A 23,342-nucleotide genomic window follows, 5' to 3' on the forward strand; every position below is an offset into this window, starting at 1 on the left:
ATAAACACAATTGGTCGAAAAATGTAAACTGTTTGAAAGGAAGAATGAACTAACTCGTGCGAAAATTGAACTATTGAATTGTACTCCACATTATGAGATTTCCACAAAGCCTTGGAAAAACCAGGAAAATTTAATGCCCTGTTGTAGTTTTTAACTGCGGTTCACGAAATTACACCCTCACATAGAGAAAAAAGATGAAAATCATTGGCGCCAAATCCTGATCATTTTAACCACACAGTAGTTCATTCTTACTATTTTTGGGAACCGTACGAAAATCTTCTTTAGTTAATATTGAACTTATGTGTATGGTCATTGAAATTTATACTCACATTTAGTTCATAAAATGTTTGAGACATACTTAAAAAAGTACGATTTCATTAAGTTGTGGAAAATTTCGAAAAAATAATAAAATTTAGAAACTAAAAAACGGACCAAAATAGCATAAAAATCAAAATAAAATTTAACTACCAACAAATTTTTTTTCAGTAAAGATAAGTTAACCCTTAAATGCACACTGTATCTATTAAGATACAACCAGAAAAAATCTTAAGTCTTAATATATTGACCGAATTAACGCTATTTATAAAAATATGCTTTTCTGGTTGTACTTCTGAGGAATCTGCAGTTAAAATTAATAATCAAATTTTGACCAAAAATTTAAAAAACTACAAATTGGAAGTTAAATAATATTTACCAGAGATGAAAAGAATGGTGGTAGAAAAAACATGTGTAGTGTAAAAATATCTCTATTCTTTACTAAAGTAAAATTGTTTATTTGTAAATAAAAAAACTTTGTTTAATGCGCACTGATTTTTTTAAGATACAATCACTATTTGTTTTTCAAAAAACACATAAATCTTTAAAAAAAAGTGGTATGCAGATGTTCTTTCTTTTACCATTTGACATATTATACATTTTTTTCGAAAGCATCGGTGATCTTGCACGCAAAGAAAAAAACGTTTGGAAAATGTGTACCGAAAACGTTTTTCTTTTGTTAGAGTTTTTTGAATTGCTTCGAAAATTTTAAACTTTTATCACCAAAAAAATTCGTTTGTTACAAAATTTTTATTTTTTCAATAAACAAAGTTATTTTTGAAATAACAACACAGTCCATTTCGTTTATATCAAACACTGTTCTTTTCTGACTTTAGGTATTTAATAAGACACATTTTATAGTTCAAAATGTAATATACAACAATGTAATGTTGAACATTTTTTGGAATCTTCCGGGCATATCTGAAATATATGTAAAAAAATAAAAAAAAAAAAACTTTGGTCGAAGCAGGGATCGAACCCACGACCCTTGGCATGCAAGTCGGACGTAGCAACCACTGCTCCACGGTGCCAAACTAAATGTTTGTTTCTGTTAAATAAACTTTGTTTATTCGGTTCGTGGGCGCCGCAAGCTATGCTATATAAATATAACTTATATGGATATTTATCTCTTGATGACCATAACAGGTACATAGCTCAGTGGTTAGTGTGTTGGCTTACAAAGTGCATGGTCCGCGGTTCGATTCTCCGTCCAGACAAAAGGTAAAAAAAAATTTTAAAAATTTATAAAATCGTATAATTTCTTCTACATTGTTGGTATTACAGGAAAAGGTGTTAAGAACTAAAAAACCTCGTGGATGTGAGAAAGATGTGAGGGAAAATGCAATTAGCAAGAAAACAATGTTTTTTTTTTTGAGTTTGTCTTTATGAAATTGTTTTTACGTCCTGGAAAAGAATAAACGTTTATCACAAAAAGTATATACTTTTCTTCCAAATACACTTCCTTACAACGAAAAGCAAATGAGAAACGAACTTTGTTTGTCTAAAATTTCGTTTGGGAGGAAAGAATTATTTTTTTGCGTATGTGCATTTAAAGGTTAAATTTAGCGTTAGTTTAACTATGGATTTTTTTCTGTGTATCTATTGAAGTAACCTATGCAATGTTGGCAAATTGTATATGCTGAGAATCCTGCATTTTAACTATTAGACTTTGTCATGTTGTACAGATAAACGTTAAATAAATTGAATCTTTAAATGAATCCCTAGAAATATATTTTTCATCCTTTTAAATGTTTACTAATGCCGTTTAAAAAGTTCTTCGAATGTTATTTGGGTAAGATTTGCATAAAGCCAAATGAATTTAATGTAGTCTATATGAAAACAAAAACTTTGAAATAAATTCCAAATAAAAATTAATAGCAAATTTATTTTATACAGTCCATTGACCAAGCTACAATGAAAAAAACAACAAAACAAAAAGAGCAAGGTATCCAATCTCAACATTGTTGAGTGCTAATTTCACAGCAAAAAATGTTGTCGGAGGCCAAAGATTTCATGTCCTTAAAAAACGAAAGCGAATTTTATTTTAGAAGACGCATTTCTCTTATATAAAGTTTTTTTCCGATAAATTTTTCGAAAATTTTAAAATTATTGTTGTTTTTGATTTCAGCTTAAAATCATGCATTGACTAAACTACAAGTGTAGCTTGACCAACAGAGGAAAAGTATGCTTGTCAAATTTATTTGGGCAAAGCCCTACAGACTGCAAGATGGTTGGGTGTATGGTTAGGTTAGGTTATGTGACAGCCCGATGTATCAAGCTCACTTAGACTATTCAGTCCATTGTGATACCACAGTGGTGAACTTCTCTCTTATCACTGAGTGCTGCCCGATTCCATGTTAAGCTCAATGACAAGGGACCTCCTTTTTATAGCCGAGTCCGAACGGCGTTCCACATTCCAGTGAAACCACTTAGAGAAGCTTTGAAACCCTCAGAAATGTCACCAGCATTACTGAGGTGGGATAATCCACCGCTGAAAAACTTTTTGGTGTTCGGTCGTAGCACGAATCGAACCCACGACCTTGTGTATGCAAGGCGGGTTTGCTAACCATTGCACCACGGTGGTTGGGTGTATAGCTGTTTCGGAATTACTACATTCCTCATCAGCATCCTCTACTTGCAGAAAAACTATCAACCCATTATCAGAAAAAATTCGGGTAATTCACTCAACCCAAAGTGAACTATTTACACTTGAACCTTCCGAAAAGAGGTTTGATAGTCGGCTATAGTCTAAACAAATTTGACAAGCATACTTTTCCTCTGTTGGTTAAGCTACACTTGTAGTTTAGTCAATGCATTGTTTTAAGCTGAAATCAAAAACAACAATAATGATTCAAGAGAAACCAACAATAACAAACATAAAATTAAAAATTAATGAAATCGTCTTTAAATTGGTTAACTTGTTGCATTTTGCCAAAGGCGAGTTTCGATGTTTGAATTTACAAATTTAAGTTTTCTTTAACATATTTCTAGAAGAGTTGATGTGAACTAAAATTTATCCCAATATCAAGTACGCAAAACTTAAATTTAAAAGAGAATTGTGTATCAAAGGCCTTTTTGGCTCGGAATCAATATCAAAATTATTAGTGCAAAGACAAAATCTTTGGAACAGGAAAAGCTTTTGGTTTGAATGTGAAATAACCTAAACTAGCCAGAATAGAATGGGCCGCACGCATCCCAGCAAAAATTATTATATATTTCGTAGCAGTAAAACTATAGTGTCCACACCCAGAAAAAAGTGTCTTCGAAACTAAAGGAAACAAGTATATACGGCCGTAAGTTCGGCCAGACCGAAGCTTATGTACCCTCCATCATAGATTGCGTAGAAACTTCATCTAAACACTGCCATCCACTTGCGGTAACGCTTGCCGATGGCAAGGTATCTTAAAACCTCCTAACACCATCTTCTAAATTGTATGTAGGTACATACGTGGTATATATTAAATCAAAAAAGATCGATCCAATACGTATATAATTCAGTTTGACAAAGAAGACATAAAATTTTGACAAAAGTTTCTACAGAAATAAAATTTTAACAAAATTTTCTATAGAAATACAATTTTCACAAAATTTTCTATAGAAATAAAAATTTTGACAAAATTTTCTATAAAAAGACAATTTTGACAAAAATTTCTACAGAAATAAAATTTTAACAAAATTTTCTATAGAAATAAACTTTTGACAAAATTTTCTATAGAAATAAAATCTTGGTAGATTATTTTTGGCTCGAGTGGCAACCATGATTATGAACCGAATAAAATTTGAACAAAATTTTCTATAGAAATAAAATTTTGACAAAATTTTCTATAGAAATAAAATTGTGGTAGATTATTTTTGGCTCTAGTGGTAACCATGATTATGAACCGATATGGACCAATTTTTGTGTGATTGGACCAATTTTGGTATGGTTGTTAGCGACCATATACTAACACCAGGTGCCTAATTTAACCGGATCGGATGAATTTTTCTCCTCCAAGAGGCTCCGGAGGTCAAATCTGGAGAATGTTTTATATGGGGGCTATATATAATTATGGCCGATATGGACCAATTCTGGCACGGTTGTTAAGGATCATATGCTAACACCATGTTTCAAATTACAACCGGATTGGATGAAATTTGCTTCTCTTGGAGACTTCGCAAGCCAAATCTGGGGATCGGTTTATTTGGGGGCTATATATAATTATGAACCGATTTGGACCAATTTTTGCATGGTTGTTAGAGACCATATACCAATATCATGTACCAAATTTCAGGCGGATCGGATGAAATTTGCTTCTCTTTGAGGCTCCGCAACCCAAATCTGGGTGGACCGATGTGGACCAATTTTTGCACGGTTGTTAGAGACCATATAACAATACCATGTACCAAATTTCAGCCGGATCGGATGCAATTTGCTCCTCTTTGAGGCTTCGCAAGCCAAATCTGGAGATCAGTTTATATGGGGTCTATATATAATTATGGACCGAAGTGGACCAATTTTTGCATGGTTGTTAGAGACCATATACCAACAACATGTACCAAATTTCAGTCGGATCGGATGAAATTTGCTTCTCTTTGAGGCTCCGCAAGCCAAATCTGGGGATCGGTTTATATGGGGGCTATATATAATTATGGACCGATTTCGACCAAATTTTTGCATGAGTGTTTGAGGCCACATATTAACACCACGTACCAAATATCAACTGAATCAGATGAATTTTGGTCTTCCAAGAGGCTCCGGAGGTCAAATCTGGTGATGGGTTTGTATGGGGGCTATATATAATTATGCACCGATGTGGACCAATTTTTGCATGGTTGTTAGAGACCATATACTAACACTATGTACCAAATTTTAGGCGGATCGGATGAAATTTGCTTCTCATAGAGGGTCTGCAAGCCAAATTTGGGGGATCGGTTTATATGGGGGCTATATATAATTCTGGACCGATGTGGACCAATTTTTGCATGGTTGTTAGAGACCATATACTAACACTATGTACCAAATTTTAGGCGGATCGGATGAAATTTGCTTCTCATAGAGGGTCTGCAAGCCAAATTTGGGGGTCCGTTTATATGGGGGCGATACGTAAAAGTGGACCGATATGGCCCATTTGCAATACCATCCGACCTACATCAATATCAACTACTTGTGCCAAGTTTCTAGAAAGCTTATCATACATACGAATAACACTTGGCATAAAAAATAGTTTAGTTCATTCGTACTAAGAAGTATTCAATCCTTTCAAAACTTAAGGAAACACACTTGTTAGAATATAGGAAAATTTCCTACATTTCTTTTATCTACCTGTAATCGATGTAATCGATGTGTTTGCGCGTGGGTTGTTTTTTTTAGTTGGAATCGCGTTGTTATGGTATACCGAGAGATTGTTAAAAATAATATAGTAAATAAATATAATAAAAAACAAATAAAATATATAAAATATTTGTTATTTTAAATTAGTGAGAAAAATGTTCGTTTTTGAAAATTGGTTTATAAAAAAAAAGAAAACACCAGCAGTATAGGTTAGGTTAGGTGGCAGCCCGATGAATCAGGCTCATATAGACTATTCAGTTCACTGTGATACCACATTGGTGAACTTCTCTCTTATCACTGAGTGCTGCCCGATTCCATGTTAAGCTCAATGACAAGGGACCTCCTTTTTATAGCCGAGTCCGAACGGCGTTCCACATAGCAGTGAAACCACTTAGAGAAGCTTTCAAACCCTCAGAAATGTCACCAGCATTACTGAGGTGGGATAATCCACCGCTGAAAAACTTTTTGGTGTTCGGTCGAAGCAGAAATCGAACCCACGACCTTGTGTATGCAAGGCGGACATGCTAACCATTGCACCACGGTGGCTCCCGTATAACAACCCCTTCATTCGACTTCATTGTGGAATCTTCAATTATCAGGTAATATTCAGTGGCGCTAACCTTTTGTGAAAAAATAGGTTTAGGATTTTTTGTTTATATTTGTAGGTATTGAAATTGTAAAAGGTGGACAAAATTGCTAGACAGCAACTTTTTCAAAGTGAAAGGTACTAGAAGAAGAAAAAAATGTGTTTTAATATTTCAAGGCCAGTCGATGCTGTTGATTCTAAATAAATATATTTAACATATTAATAAAACATGTCTTTTATCGAAGAAAAAATTGCTTATATAAATACATAAATTTGTATTTAAAAACGAAGGTAAGCAGTTCTAAATTTGAAGTAAAAGGTTTACCACAAATATGTAAGATTTGTCCAAATGAATGAAAAAAGTTCAATAAAATCATTCCATATATGAATTCAATTCAGTTAAATTTTTTCATTCTGTAGTGTAGTAATATATAGAATGCATTCTACCTAATGTCTACAAAAATCACATCGTTCAAACAAATAAAAATGTCTTTGGCGCTATACGAAGTTCAACTTTCTTCACAATGAGTTCATTTTAACTTAAAGAAGGGGTCACTTTTTTCTGGGTTCATACTGTAGGCACTACTTTTCCTCACAACATTTTTAGTGCGGAATGCAGCGCTTCATTCTACACATATAAAACGAACAACATACTTTAAATATGTAAAAAAATTCTGACATTAGCGCTGCTGAATTGCACTAGGATAAGCGGATGCTTCGTCTCTCGCCTACAAGGTTGCACTCCTTTAAAGAAGAGTTGTTTGTGTATAAAAGGGACTCTAATGCCAACTGAACTTTATTTTAGTTCATGAAGATTAGTTGATTTTAGTTAAATTTTGCACACTATGAGTAAATGTTAAATGACGTGAACTAAAAATAAGAAAAAAGTTGTATATAAATATAGTGCACAATTTTACTACTAAATAAAATAGTTCATATTTTCCTAAAATGGCAGAAGTTTGCTTAAATTGAGTTCATAAGTCTCTAAAATGAGTAAATTTTACTAAAATTGTACCTGTCTTGAACTTCGTACAGCGCTAAAGACATTTTAACAATTTTTAAATCCAATTTTTTCTTTCGACATATGAAATTTTCTTAACCCTTTCGACCCCGAATTTTTATACGTATCGCTAAATTTTTTTTTTACTTTTAATCATGTTGAAGTCATTTAAGAAGCGTCTAGCCAAAATTTGGGGCGCCACGCCCATTCGTGTAGGCGGTAGAGAATGTTGCCTGTGGGCAACTTTGGGCAATTGTGACTACAAAATAGTTTGTTTTGTAATGATAGACGTATTACGTTTTATTGGATTTCTTTTAAAGTTTTTTGTTATTTTACAGTAAATATATACTTAGATGCGCGCGTGAGTGGAATTTCACTCACGAAGAAATATTTGTACTCACGCACTCCAAGTGGTGTGAGCTCCTACCCAGCTCACGCCAATTCACTAAATGAAAAGTCATACTCGCGCACGCTCACACATGAAGAACATTTATGCCTCACGCTTTCGCAAGATTCACGACAATTTTCGAAATTCACGACAGATCTCGTGATTCACGAATATTTTCGGAACACGACAATTTTCGTGACTCAATAAAATTCTCGTAACTCACGCTATTGAAATCTTAAGCGTGATTAAATAAGTAAAGGTGATTAAAATCGGTGAGCTTGAATTTAATCGGGAACGTGAATTTGTTCGCGATTGTGACTTTTTGTGTCTCTCTTTTACCGTGAGTGTGAATTTTATCGTGAACGTGAATTTTATCTTGAGCGTGTGAGTTTGATTGTAAGCGTGAGATGGATCGTGAAAGTGAATTCTTATCGGGAGCATGATTTCGGAGAAATTTTACTCACTCACAATCACGAATACAATTTGAGTTTTACTCACGCTCACTCGCCACACATTTTTGTTTAGTTCCTTTCACGCACATTCACGAGATTTCGTTTAAATTTCATTCACGGCTTCGCGTGAATCACGCGTTACTCACGAAAATGTTTTTTTTTTTTTTGTTTTGTTTTTAACCCAGGTCAATTTAACTGGCGGTGTAAAAAACCAAAGTATTATAAAGCGCCAATATTCCTGCTAATCCACTAGTATGTTGCCAAGAAGGTCGATATCTATGGCTTCTTCCCTTTTTACGATTCCTTCCAAATTCCCCCCTGCACTGCATATATGTTTTCTACATCATCGCCGCATTTCTCGTCACTGGGGCATCCATATCGAAGCTCAAAATTTATTCAAAATCATTGTTTTTCAAACCTTTTTTCTCTAGGTCTTATGTCCACAAATATGTAATTTTACTACCACAATTGCCCAAAGTTGTCCACAGGCAACTTTTCAATTTTAAAAATTTCTCATCTGTTGTTTTTTTGCAATTCTAAGATTTGACTTTCAGAAATATTTTATTTGACATGTACTACAAAGCAAAATTTGCATTCGTATTTTAAAGACATGAAATCTTTGACTTCACGACAATATTTTTTTCAGTGTAGAGATACGTTCCTTATTTGTTAACATATATTACAATGGATAATATTGTAAACAAAAACAACAACTAAAATATACAGTAACCTAACCTTACCAAGGTCCATAATATATGCAAAAATATAATTGTCATTGAGGTGGCTTCGAAACTTTCAAGCACCAATTTTGCCCATTTTAAACTTATCCCAGAGTACAAAATTTTTCCATGAAATTTTTTTGGCGATTTGCTGAGTTTATAGTGTTTAAACTTTGACCTTTTTTGTTTATAAAAATTGGATGTATATTTGCTTTGTAGCTCAAATCAATACAACATCAATAAATAAATATAATGCAAACAATTACTCCATAATTCAATTTTCCAGTTTTGACATTTGCAATTTATCTGTTAATTAGTTTGGAAATGTTCACACTTCAGCCAAACAGTTTTTCAGGATTTGGTTTTGATAGAAATCTGCAATTGCGTATTTGTTTTAATAACTGCTTTATAATTGGCAATTTGAAAGAAAGCAATTAACTGCTACAAATCGGTGCAAATGTTTATGTTATGCGTAAATAAAAAAGAATGACGGCAGAAAAACCAGCGAGAGCAAGGAAAGCAGATAAATGTGGTTGACTTTTAGAGAGGATTATACACTTTCCACACGCAGAGAAGAAACATGATTGTCTCAATCATATTTGAAGAGCAAAATAATATGATAGGAGCTATTTTTGCGGCGACCATATAACAATTTCACCTGCAACCATGTTGGCTCAGTGAACATGGTTCTAAGAAAAATAGAATTGTCCTCATCTAAAATGTTATTATATTGATAAAAAAATTTTGTTTGAATGAACAGACAATGGTCACGATTTAAAATGTTATGGTATTCATTCAAAATGTTTTTTTAGTTAAAAGAACATGGTCACAATCTAAAATGTTTTGATCTTTATGAAAAAACTATTTTCATCGTCGAAAAAAGGACGTCACTTGAGAAAATAAAACACAAAATTAACTTTATTTATTTGTTTTTATTTATTTATAAACTAATTCATTGTTTATTTGTATTTATAATGCCGTTCAAGCAAACATCATATATTTTTACACACTCTATTTTATTTCATTTTCAACAATAAGTAATCATTCCATATTTACTGCGTGTCCGTCAAATGTACAAACGCAGACATCATGTAACTGCAAATAAAAATAAATGATACCATATAGCAAAATGCACAACAAAAAACAGGTACATTTTTATACCCTCCACCATAGGATGGGGGGTATATTAACTTTGTCATTCCGTTTGTAACACATCGAAATATTGCTCTAAGACCCCATAAAGTATATATATTCTGGGTCGCGGTGAAATTCTGAGTCGATCTGAGCATGTCCGTCCGTCCGTCCGTCTGTTGAAATCACGCTAACTTCCGAACGAAACAAGCTATCGACTTGAAACTTGGCACAAGTAGTTGTTATTAATGTAGGTCGGATGGGATTGCAAATGGGCCATATCGGTCCACTTTTTCGTATAGCCCCCATATAAACGGACCCCCAAATTTGGCTTGCGGAGCTTCTAAGAGAAGCAAATTTCATCCGATCCGGCCGAAATTTGGTACATGGTGTTAGTATATGGTCTCTAACAACCATGCAAAAATTGGTCCATATCGGTCCATAATTATATAGAGCCCCCATATAAACCGATCACCAGATTTGACCTCCGGAGACTCTTATAAGACCAAAATTCATCTGATTCAGTTGAAATTTGGTACGTGATGTTAATATATGGTCTCTAACAACCATGCAAAAATTGGTCCATATCGGTCCATAATTATATATAGGCCCCATATAAACCGATCCCCAGACTTGACCTCCGGAGCACCTTGGAAGAGCAAAATTCTTCCCATTCGGTTGAAATTTGGTACGTGATGTTAGTATAGGGTATCCAACAACCATGCAGGAATTGGTTCCTATCAGTCCATAATAATATATAGCTCCCATGTAAACCGATCCCCAGATTTGACTTCCGGTGCCTTTTGGAGAAGCAAAATTCATCCGATCTGGTTTAAATTTGGTACGTGGTGGTGTGATATTTAATATTTGGTACGTGGCTTGTGATATTTAACAACCTCGTAAGTTGACATTTGTGGATGACAGTCTTTCGTAGAAGTTTCTACGCAATCCATGGTGGAGGGTACATAAGCTTCGGCCTGGCCGAACTTACGGCCGTATATACTTGTTTCAATTACACTTTCCTTTTTTGTCTTCACATAAACCTCTTCCGAATAAATTAACACAAAACAGTAAATCCGTATTCTCCGTTCATTCCGAGAAACAATCCACATATGACTGACCCGCAAAATGAAAATCGTGTGTGCCTGCTCAATGTTTTTATAAAATTCTTTTCGTTGCAAAAAAGTTAAAAACTTAAATGGTCACGAAAAAAATGTAAATGGTCTTTATGGCCATTTAATGGTTCTAGAAATGTATATACTTAACCTATAAAAATACTTTTTTCCGTGTAAAAAAGTAAAAACATTGAATGGCCAGGTACATGATTTTCCCGACTATTTAATGGTCTCAAATTCTATCATTCAAATGATAGAACATGTTTGCGGTATTTGAGAACCATTCAAATGCTTATTGCCACCATACATTTTTCTCTGCTCGAAAACTATTTTTACAAAGACAAAATACATGGTTTTCGCGGCAATTACATGTTCTAGATAATCATTAAATGGATGCGGCAACCATGTCCAAACATTTTTCTGTGCGTGAGAGACTCATCGTTTAATTTACCAATCATAAAGAAATTCTGAGACCGTCTCTCTATCTGTCTGTTTATGTATTTTTTTTTTTGTTCAAGCGGTACGCTCGTACATTCAAAAACAAAGTCATCGCTTTAGATCACTTGGGAGCCACCGTGGTGCAATGGTTAGCATGCCCACCTTGCATACACAAGGTCGTGGGTTCGATTCCTGCTTCGACCGAACACCAAAAAGTTTTTCAGCGGTGGATTATCCCACCTCAGTAATGCTGGTGACATTTCTGAGGGTTTTCAAAGCTTCTCTAAGTGGTTTCACTGCTATGTGGAACGCCGTTCGGACTCGGCTATAAAAAGGAGGTCCCTTGTCATTGAGCTTAACATGGAATCGGGCAGCACTCAGTGATAAGAGAGAAGTTCACCAATGTGGTATCACAATGGACTGAATAGTCTAAGTGAGCCTGATACATCGGGCTGCCACCTAACCTAACCTAACCTAACATTAGATCACTAAAGCCAATTTAACTCTATTTTAGTTCATGGAATTATTATGTTTTGAGAAAATTCGTGTCTCCCACGATATAGTTTAGAATTTCTTCATATTTTTAAATTTTATCACAAATGCGTTCATCTTGAACATCGTATGCCACTAAAGACATTTTTGTAATTTTGAACTCCAAGTTTTTCCTTCAAACTACAAAATTTCTTTATTAAGTGAAAGAAAATAATTATATCAAATAAATTTTCTTGGATTTTTTGGAAATTAGTTACTTATTTACTTCAATAAAAATCGACCTGGTCAAACTATCGGCCGTATATACTTATTTTCTTCTATGAGAGACTGTAATTTCATAAATGGTAGTTAAATAGTATAATAACCCTACGAGAAATTGGTGCAAATTGCAAGAAATAGAACTACATATTACAGGACTTGTACCAGTGCTCCAGTTTGTCACAATGTTTAAATTTCAATGTAATTCATTGATATCTTTGGGAGTGGGAGCGACCGTGATGCAATCGTCGGTTCGATTCCTGCTTTGACCTAACACCCAAAAGTTTTATCAGCGGTGGATTATCCCACCTCAGTAATGCTGGTGACATTTCTGAGGGTTTCAAAGCTTCTCTAAGTGGTTTCACTGCAATGTGGAACGCCGTTCGGACTCGGCTATAAAAAGGCGGTCCCTTGTCATTGAGCTTATGTTAACATGGAATCGGGCAGCACTCAGTGATAAGAGAATAGTTCACCAATGTGGTATTGCAATGAACTGAATAGTCTAAGCGAGCCTGATACATCGGGCTGCCACCTAACCTAACCTACCAAGTGTGTTTCCTTAAGTTTTGAAAGGATTGAATACTTCTTAGTACGAGTGAACTAAAATATTTTTCTATGCTAAGTCTTATTTGGCTTCCTTGCTATAGTAAAGGAAGCCAAATTTATCATTGTATAAGAAATCGGTTTTAGTTCGTTTTTTGTTCATTTTTTTATGAATGCATTGTTATCAGTGAATAAAATTTTCTTGTTCAGTTGCAAATTCTTATACCCCGCGAAGAAATCAGTATAAGTAAAATTCCATATCTTATTCTAGTTAATGAACTATCCCTAACTGCTTTCAGTTTAGGATTTTTTTGCTGAAACCAGTAAATTTTATTATTTCACACAAAAATTTAACTTAATGGAAATAAAATGGCTAAACTAAATTTATGAACATGTCTTCCATTAGTTTCGAAGGCACTTTTTTCTGGGTATACTTAACCTAACTTCTAACTCTAACCTATCCTAGCTTTTATAGCCGATTTAACTTAATTTTATTTACCAAATTAGTTGATTTCAGTTAAATTTTACCAAATTCGAAATGCACACACAATTGTTGATATTTTTTCTACATTTTACTTAAATTGTGTCCACGAGTAAATATTACTTAAATTATGTCTACTTGAACTTTGCATACACGCAAAAAAATAATTCTTTCCTCCCAAATGAAATTTTAGACAAAGTTCGTTTCTCATTTGCTTTTCGCTGTAAAGAAGTGTATTTGGAAGAAAAGTATATACTTTTTGTGATAAACGTTGATTCTTATCCAGGATGTAAAAGCCATTTCATAAAGACTAACTCAAAAAAAAAAAAAAAACAAGTATAAACGGCCGTAAGTTCGGCCAGGCCGAATCTTATGTACCCTCCACCATGGATTGCGTAGAAACTTCTACGAAAGACCGTCATCCACAAATTTCAACTCACATGGTTGTTAAATATCATATGCTAGCACCACGTACCAAATTTCAACCAGATCGCATGAATTTTGCTTCTCCAAAAGGCACCGGAGGTCAAATCTGGGGATCGGTTTATATGGGAGCTATATATTATTATGGACTGATAGGAACCAATTCCTGCATGGTTGTTGGATACACTATACTAACATCACGTACCAAATTTCAACCGAATGGGAAGAATTTCGCCCTTCCAAGGTGCTCCGGAGGTCAAATCTGGGGATCGGTTTATATGGGGCTTATATATAATTATGGACCGATATCGACCAATTTTTGCATGGGTGTTTGTGTAATATATGGCCTCAGCTTGTTTCGTTCGGAAGTTAGCGTGATTTCAACAGACGGACGGACGGACGGACATGCTCAGATCGACTCAGAATTTCACCACGACCCAGAATATATATACTTTATGGGGTCTTAGAGCAATATTTCGATATGTTACAAACGGAATGACAAAGATAATATACCCCCCCCCCTCCTATGGCCGATTAAATACGTATATAATTAAGTTTAAAGTTTCTATAGAAATAAAATTTTGACAAAATAAAATTTCGACAACATTTTCTATAGAAATAAAATGTTGTCAAAATTTTCTATAGAAATAAAATTTGGACAAAATTTTCTATAGAAATAAAATTTTGACAAAATTTCTTATAGAAATAACATTTTGACAATGTTTTCTATAAAAATAAAATTTTGGTAGATTATTTTTGGCTCGAGTGGCAACCATGATTATGAACCGATATGGATCAATTGGGGATCGGCTATATATAACTACAGACCGATATGGACCAATTTTAGCATGGTTATTAGCGGCCTTATACTAACACCTCGTTGCAAATTTCAACCGGATCGGATGAATTTTGCTCCTCCAAGAGGCTCCGGAGATCAAATCTGGGGAACGGTTTATATGTGGGCTATATATCATTATGGACCGATATGGACCAATTCTTGCGTGTTTGTTAGAGACCACATTCTTACACCATGTTCCAAATTTCAACCGGATCGGATGAATTTTGCACCTCCAAGAGGCTCCGGAGGACAAATCTGGGGATCGATTTATATGGGGGCTATATATAATTATGGACCGATATGGACCAATTCTTGCATGGTTGTTAGGGACTATATACTAACACCACGTACCAAATTTCAACCGGATCGGATGAATTTTGCTCCTCTAAGAGGCTCCGGAGGTCAAATCTGGGGATCGGTTTATATTGGGGCTATATATAATTATGGACCGATGTTGATCAATTTTTGCATGGTTGTACGAAATTTCAGCTGGATCGGATGAAATTTGCTTCTCTTAGAGCAATCGCAAGCCAAATTTGGGGGTCCGTTTATATGGGGGCTATACGTAAAAGTGGAGCGATATGGACCAATTTTTTCATGGTTGTGAGATACCATATACTAACACCATGTACCAAATTTCAGCCGGATCGGATGAAATTTGATTCTTTTAGAGGCATCACAAGCCCAATTTGGGGGTCCGTTTATATGGGGGCTATAAGTAAAAGTGGACCGATATGGCCCATTTGCAATACCATCCGACCTACATCAATAACAACTACTTGTGCCAAGTTTCAAGTCGATAGCTTGTTTCGTTCGGAAGTTAGCGCGATTTCAATAGACGGACGGACGGACGGACATGCTCAGATCGACTCAGAATTTCACCACGACCCAGAATATATATACTTTATATAAAAGAAACATTGTTTTTCCCTCACATCTTTCTCACATCCACGAGTTTTTTTGGTTCTTAACACCTTTTCCTGTAATACCAACAATGTAGAAGAAATTATACGATTTTATAAATTTTTAATTTTTTTTTTACCTTTCGCCTGGACGGAGAATCGAACCGCGGACCATGCACTTTGTAAGCCAACACACTAACTACTGAGCTATGTACCTGTTATGGTCATCAATAGATAATTATCCATATAAGTTATATTTATATAGCATAGCTTGCGGCGCCCACGAACCGAATAAACAAAGTTTATTTAACAGAAACAAGCATTTAGTTTGGCACCGTGGAGCAGTGGTTGCTACGTCCGACTTGCATGCCAAGGGTCGTGAGTTCGATCCCTGCTTCGACCAATGTTTTTTTTTTTTACATATATTCCACATATGTTCCGAAGATTCCGAAAAATGTTCAACATTACATTGTACTATATTAAATTTTGAACTGTAAAACGTGTCTTATTAAAGACCTAAAGTCAGAAAAGAACAGTGTTAGATATAAACGACTGTGTTGCAGAGATGGTCTGTATCAAACTTTTTTAGGTTTGCGACTGTCGCAAAGTTGTAAACGTCGTAAACGTCACATACGCGTCGTAAATGTAGAAAAAGTAACAAAAGTCGCAAACTGAAAATACTTTAGTCGCGTCAGCTAGGCAGCGAATACGATGATATCCAAGACGATGGTATGTGCGAAGAAGTTTCAATTCTTAGGAATGTTCACAATTTTCGGTTTTAATCCCCCAGTTCCCTATTGCCTTTTGCACGAGTACAGGGTAACCGTGGATTTTCTCGTCCTTTCTTAGCTTTAAGTTCAGTCTCCTGTCCAATATAACCCCAAGGTATTTTGCACACTCACCAACGGGAATTTCGATACCACCTAAGAAAATAGGCTTGACCATGGGAAAACTTTCACAAATTTCTGCAGAAACTCACAGCGAATGCTGTCAAACTAAATTAAAAAATGTTCAGGATTTCTTCTATTCAAAATTTGGTTTTCTACAGTAGGTTTACGACTTTTGCGACATACGTATTATACCGTCGCAAATGTATGTCGCAAAAGTCACAGTTTGTGACAGGCTAACCCTGCTGTGTTGTTGTTTCAAAAATAACTTTTTTTATTGAAAAAATAAAAATTTTGTAATAAACAAATTTTTTTGGCGATAAAAGTTTAAAATTTTCGAAGCAATTCAAAAAACCCAAACAAAAGAAAAACGTTTTCCAAACGTTTTTTTTTTCTTTGCGTGTAGTGCTAAAAACATTTTAACAATTTTTAACTCAATTTTTTCCTTCACTATATGAAACTTTCTGAAACAACAGAAAAAATATTACTTTTCATAAAATTTCTTCAATCTAACTAAAATTATTCTCTGATTTTTATCATTTTGGAGTTATTTAAAATTTTCTCAAATAAACGTTTTTGACCTTTTTCTGTGTAGATTACTGATGGGTTATAGTGGCAGCCCGATTAAGTTTCAGACTCAATTAGACTATTCAGTCCATTGTGATGCCACATTTAACTAAAAGTACCTATTACTTATGGGCACTTCTAGTTTTAACCACTGAACCTTCTCTATTATTTTATTTTGTTGAACCAACCAGATTGTTTCAAAAACATTAACAGACTGCTTAAGTTGACGTTTTCGAGGTCCGCCAGTAATCTAAAGCTATATGCCCCTAAAATTTGCTTACGCCTTACACAAAATGCAGGACACTCACACAAGAGGTGTTTAATTGATTCCTCTTCCTCTGCATCATGACAGCTCATACAGTAGACATTATACTTCGCACCAATAGTTTTTGCAAATTCGCCTATCAGGCAGCGACCCGTTATAGCAGATATCAGGAGTGATATCTGACGTCTTGAGAATACTAGCATATCTAGTGTGCGGTTTAAGTTTAAATGGGGCCATATTTGCTTGGTGTTGTTACAACCATTGCAATTCTCCCATCGAACATTGGTCATGCCTTCTCACGCAGTAAGAGCTTGCAGGTACCCAGAGACATACTAACAGATTCTAGTTCCCCTGGAGTAGTTCCTAGCCTTGCTAACTCATAGCTTCGCAGTTTCCTGGTATGTTTCTGTGACCAGGCATCCTTATTAGGTGAATATTGTACTGCTCAGCCATCTCCTTGAGAGATTTACGGCAGTCGATGGCCGTTTTCGAGTTAAGGAATACAGAGTCCAAGGATTTTATTGCAGGTTGACTGTCTGAGTATATATTAATGCCAATATTTATTGGAACATTACCTCTTCACCACCTCTCTTATTGCTAATATTTCAGCCTGAAAAACACTACAGTAATCTTTTCGCTATTCGAATTTCCAGATCTTTAGAATATACTCCGAAAACCACTTGTCCATCCAATTTGGAGCCATCAGTGTAGAAATCTATATATCGTTTATTCCTCGGGGTCTGTGTGCACCACGCCTCACTGTTGGGAAATAGAGTTTCAAACTTTTTGTCGAAAAGTGGTTTCGCCAGAGTGTAATTCACTACGTTAGGCACATCTGGCATTATGAAGACCGAACTGTGACCGTACATTTTTCCGACCACAGCCGCACAGCCGTTGTTGCAGCTGACTGTTTGGCCAAAATGTCTAAAGACAATAGATGCAGCATGACATTAAGCGAATTTGTTCCTGTCTTGTTGAATGCGCCTGTGATACACAAGCACGCCATACGCTGAACTTTGTCTAAACCTGTCGGTTGCTGAAGTGCCGGCCACCAGACTACAACACCATATAGCATTATAGGTCTAACCACTGCCGTGTATAGCCAATGCACAATTTTTGGTTTTACCCCACTTTTTTCCTATTGCCTTTTTGCACGAGTACAAAGTTACCGTGGCTTTTCTCGCCCTTTCTTCAATTTTAAGCTTAAAGTTCAGCTTCCTGTCCAAATTAATACCAAGGTATTTTGCACACTCACCAAAGGGAATTTCAATACCCCTAAGGATATGGGCTTAACCGTGACAGTTTTGCGATTACTGATAAATTTCAAAAAATATCTTTTCTATTTCAGGTAACACTGGGTGCTCTACCTCTTGCTGTGGAGGATATCAATAAACAATCTAAAACATTTGGAAATGTTAATTTATCCTTTAAAGCATACGATATAGGAGGACCAAAGTCGGCAGAACATCGTGTGCAACCAATAAGGTAAGTAAAAAAATTTTTTAAGGCAAAGGAGTGCTAGTATATCTTAGTTGAACTCAGTGAAAAAAATATTATGGACATAAATAAATTGTGATAGTACTATGAAGTAGTTGTTGGGCTATTTTATTTTACGAAGTACATAAAAAATCGCAAGTATTTGTTGCTATTGGTTCAAATTTATTGTGTTCTTAATATTTTTCGAAAAATTTTCTGAAAGCAAGTAGAACGTTTAAAATAAAAATTTGATTTAAAAAAGATTTTGCGATTTCTTTAGCAATTGATTTAAATCATTATGGTAATGATTTGGAGCTAACCTTTTTCTTTGGAGTATTCAAAGTTCATTTTTAATTTAACAATAATTAATATTAGTGAAAATTTTACCAAATCAAAATCAGCAAAAAAAAAATTGTATACGATTTCTAATAATTTAATTTTTCTTCTGTGTACAATAAGGGAATGAAAAAGATAATACTATCTCATATCACAATTGCAAAATTTGTAATGGCTTTTAAAATGCAATTATGATTTTTCTTCCAAAAATCTCATCTCTTTGCAAAGCTATTTGCCTACCACATAAGATCAATATAACATTTTAATGTTTAAAAGCAATAATATTTTGTTATAACTATTATTGAAATTTTTCTATTTGCCCCTAAAGACGTTGTATTCTTATTTATTACATACACTAGCGTAACCCGGCCCGCTTCGCTGCGCCTTCCTAAGCATATTTGGAGGAATATTTTGCGTTAACTTAGTCAACTATATCCTCCGTGCTGAAAACAAATTCGAAAAGATTTGAATTCTTTTAAACAAATCGGACTACTTGATTTTTCTTTTATAGGTACAAATACGGCGGGAGAGGGTGTACCTTCTTCTATATTTCTTGTGAATTTTAAGTGTGGTTTGTCAAGGAAAGGTATCCTTCTCCTCAACATATCTGAAAATTAGGCACTATATTATAATAACATACAAAGAATTACTCTTTCCCATCCAATAAATCGGAAAAAGCAAAATTAGTAAAAAATTTTACCACATTAACATTTGCTAAAATGTTAGAAAATTATGCACCCTCTACGTTGGCTGCCAATTTCATGTAAATTTAAGTTCTTTACTAAAAAGAAGTCTGGCAGAAGCCTGTGCATAAATCATAAAATTATGTACCGAGTTCCCATTTACGGACAACCCTCTACTTTCAATTTAAGAAAAAAAGGACAAAAGGGAACCCTCCCCCACCTTCGCTCCACTCCGACCTGATATCGGTCTATCACGTACCCTATATTAATTTCGCAACTACTCAATGGTCCCTATAAATTCTATCGAAGTAAATCGACAAAGTTTATTTCAATTTTCCCCTTCCCCAACCAGATATCGAAAAATCATATACTAATTTAAAAATCATGTATAAATTTAATCACCTCCTCCCACGTTCCCTGTAAATTTCAAGTAGATCGGCGATGTTTAAATTTTGCTCTATTGTTTTAAAGGGACGTCACTTTCCCCGATACAATATCGACAAACACCGTAGTGAATAGCACCCCTAACCTTCCCTGAAAGTTCTTGAAACTTTCCTTCAAGTGTGGGGCAAGGAAGGTTGCCTCTTCGTTCATAACCTTCCCCCACTGCCTATGTAAATTTCAAGAAAACTTAATTTTTTTTTTTTGCAGTTTTAGAGGAGGGCCTCCTCCCCGACCAAATGTCGAAAAGCGTATCTTTTGTAAACGTCCCAGAAAATGTCAAGCAAATTATAAGCCTAAAGGGGCGGCCTCTCTTCCGTCCAAATATCACAAAATCAGGTATCAACTATTACGGTTGACGGAGGTTACGATCTCTCCAAAGTGCTCTGTAAATTTCAAGTAACTCGGTAAAGTTTAATTGTTTCTCTGCATGTACTTAAGAGAAGCGGATGTCTCCCTATGCCCTTTTATTTTTATTAAAAAATCAGGAACCTGATATAAATTTCATAACCTCACCCATTTTTTCCGTAAAATTTCAGTCGGGGGAGTTTAGTTTTGTTTTCACTGTACTTTAAAAAAAGTCGGGCAAAGGGGTGGTCCCCCTCCCCGACCAAATATCGAAAAATAATGTAGCGGATTTTTGTCTAGATGCCAACCCCAACATTCAATGAAAATTTCAAGCAAATCGCATAATTTTGTTCCAAGTTTCAAAAAGTAGGGCAAGGGGGAGGTCCCCCTCCCCATCCACATATGAAATCATCGGGTACCCCATATTAATTCCATAACCTCATCACATGTTCTCTGTAAATCTCAGATAATTTAGAGAATTTTAGTTTTTTCACTGTACTTTAAAAAAAGTCGAACAAAGGGGAGGCCCCCCTCCGCCACCAAATATCGAAATATAAAGTAGCGGATCTTTGTCCAGATGCCAACCCCAACCTTCAATGAATATTTCAAGCAAATCGGTCAACTTTGGTCCAAATTTCAAAAAGTCCGACAAAGGGGTCCCCCTCCGCGACCAGGTGTCAAAAAATGAGGTACCCTATTTTCACCACATGAACGCCCCCTACGATCTCTGAAAGTTTCAAGTAAATCGGTTCAGCCGTTTCGTAGCCAACTCGGACCACACAAACAAACAAAAAGTCGCTTAAGGGGAGGTACCCCCTCCCGATCAAATTTCGAAAAAAAAAAATTGCGAATCTTTGTCTAGGGATCACCCCTACTATCCCTGAAAACTTCGTGCAAATCGGTCAAGTTTGGTTTAATTTTCAAAAAGTCGGACAAAGGGGAGGTTCCTCTCCGCGACCATATGTCAAAAAATGAGGTACCCTATTTTCAGCACATGAGTGCCCCCCACGATCTCTGAAAGTTTCAAGTAAATCGGTTCAGCCGTTTTCGCGCCAACCCGGAACATACAAATAAACAAACAAACAAACAAACAAATAAACAAACATAATTTGAATTTTATATATATAGATAATTCGGGATTTGAAAATATTGAATCCCGGGATCCCGGGATTTTTTTTCGGGATGCCGAAATTTTCGGGATTCTTTAAATATTCTGAGTAATAACAATCTACAGTATCAAAAATTGTAGTACATCAAGCAAATTTGGTTTAATTCAATTTCATTAACAAGAAAATAAACAACAAAACATATGAATAAATTGAAACGCAATTTCAAATTGGTACTTAGGTTAGGTTAGGTTAGGTGGCAGCCCGATGTATCAGGCTCACTTAGACTATTCAGTCCATTGTGATACCACATTGGTGAACTTTCTCTTATCACTGAGTGCTGCCCGATTCCATGTTAAGCTCAATGACAACGGACCTCCTTTTTATAGCCGAGTCCGAACGGCGTTCCACATTGCAGTGAAACCACTTCGAGATGCTTTGAAACCCTCAGAAATGTCACCAGCATTACTGAGGGGGATAATCCACCGTTGAAAAACTTTTTGGTGTTCGGTCGAAGCAGGTATCGAACCCACGACCTTGTGTATGCAAGGCGGGCATGCTAACCATTGCAACACGGTGGCTCCGTGGTACTTAACAAAAAATATGAACACAACAACTATTTCATATTGCTTTCGTTCTCAACAAAAATTTTTAGGGATTTTCTTTTATCATTATTGTTGTTTTTGATCTCAGCTTAAAATCATGCATTGACTAAACTACAAGTGTAGCTTAACCAACAGAGGAAAAGTATGCTTGTCAAATTTATTTGGGCAAAGCCCTGTTTCGGAATTACCACATTCCTCATCAGCATCCTCTACTTGCAGCAAAACTAACAGGTTGGCTGATAAGTCCCAGGTCTAACAAAGAAAAACACATTTTTTTCTCAAAATTCGTTTTTATACCCACCACCATAGAATGGTGACGGGGGTATAATAAGTTTGTCATTCCGTTTGTAACATATCGAAATATCGATTTCCGACTATATAAAGTATATATATTCTTGATCAGGGAGAAATTCTAAGACGATATAACGATGTCCGTCTGTCTGTCTGTCTGTTGTAATCACGCTACAGTCTTCAATAATGAAGCAATCGTGCTGAAATTTTGCACAAACTCGTCTTTTGTCTGCAGGCAGGTCAAGTTCGAAGATGGGCTATATCGGTCCAGGTTTTGACATAGTCCCCATATAAACCGACCTCCCGATTTGGGGTCTTGGGCTTATAGAAATAGAAGTTTTTATCCAATTTGTCTGAAATTTGAAATCTAGAGGTATTTTATGCCCATAAAGAGGTGTGCCAAAAATTGTGAGTATCGGTCCATGTTTTCGTATAGCCCCCATATCGATCTCCCGATTTTGCTTCTTGGGCTTATAGAAACCGCAGTTTTTATTCAATTTACCTGAAATTGGAAATCTAGAGGTATTGTAGGACCACAAATACGTGTGCCAAAAATTGTGAGTATCGGTCCATGTTTTGGTATGGTCCCCATATAAAACGACCTCCCGATTTTATTTCTTGGGCTTCTAGAATCCGAAGTTTTTATCCTATTTGCCTGAAATTGGAAATCTAGAGGTATTTTCGGGTCATAAAGAGGTGTGCCGAAAACGGTGAGTATCGGTCCATATTTTGGTATAGCCCCCATATAGACCGATTTCCCGATTTTACTTCTTGGGCTTCCAGAATCCGAAGTTTTTATTCAATTTGTCTGAAATTGGAAATCTAGAGGTATTTTAGGACCATAAAGAGGTGTGCCTAAAATGGTGAGTATCGGTCCATATTTTGGTATAGCCCCCATATAGACCGATTTCCCGATTTTACTTCTTGGGCTTCCAGAATCCGAAG

The 23,342-nt window shown here is 35.5% G+C and overlaps 1 protein-coding gene across 1 annotated transcript in view; it reads left to right on the top strand.

Moving 5' to 3' along the window:
* Positions 1-23,342, top strand: part of Gyc32E (Guanylyl cyclase at 32E) — a 179,686-nt gene that overhangs the window by 28,918 nt on the left and 127,426 nt on the right. Inside the window, exon 2 of the mRNA XM_075294824.1 lies at positions 18,460-18,596. Within this exon, the coding sequence (XP_075150939.1) occupies positions 18,460-18,596 (137 nt within the window). The remainder of the gene's footprint in view (positions 1-18,459; positions 18,597-23,342) is intronic.

This window comes from Haematobia irritans, chromosome 2 (genome assembly GCF_050003625.1).
Source record: "Haematobia irritans isolate KBUSLIRL chromosome 2, ASM5000362v1, whole genome shotgun sequence".
Classification (NCBI taxonomy): domain Eukaryota; kingdom Metazoa; phylum Arthropoda; class Insecta; order Diptera; family Muscidae; genus Haematobia; species Haematobia irritans.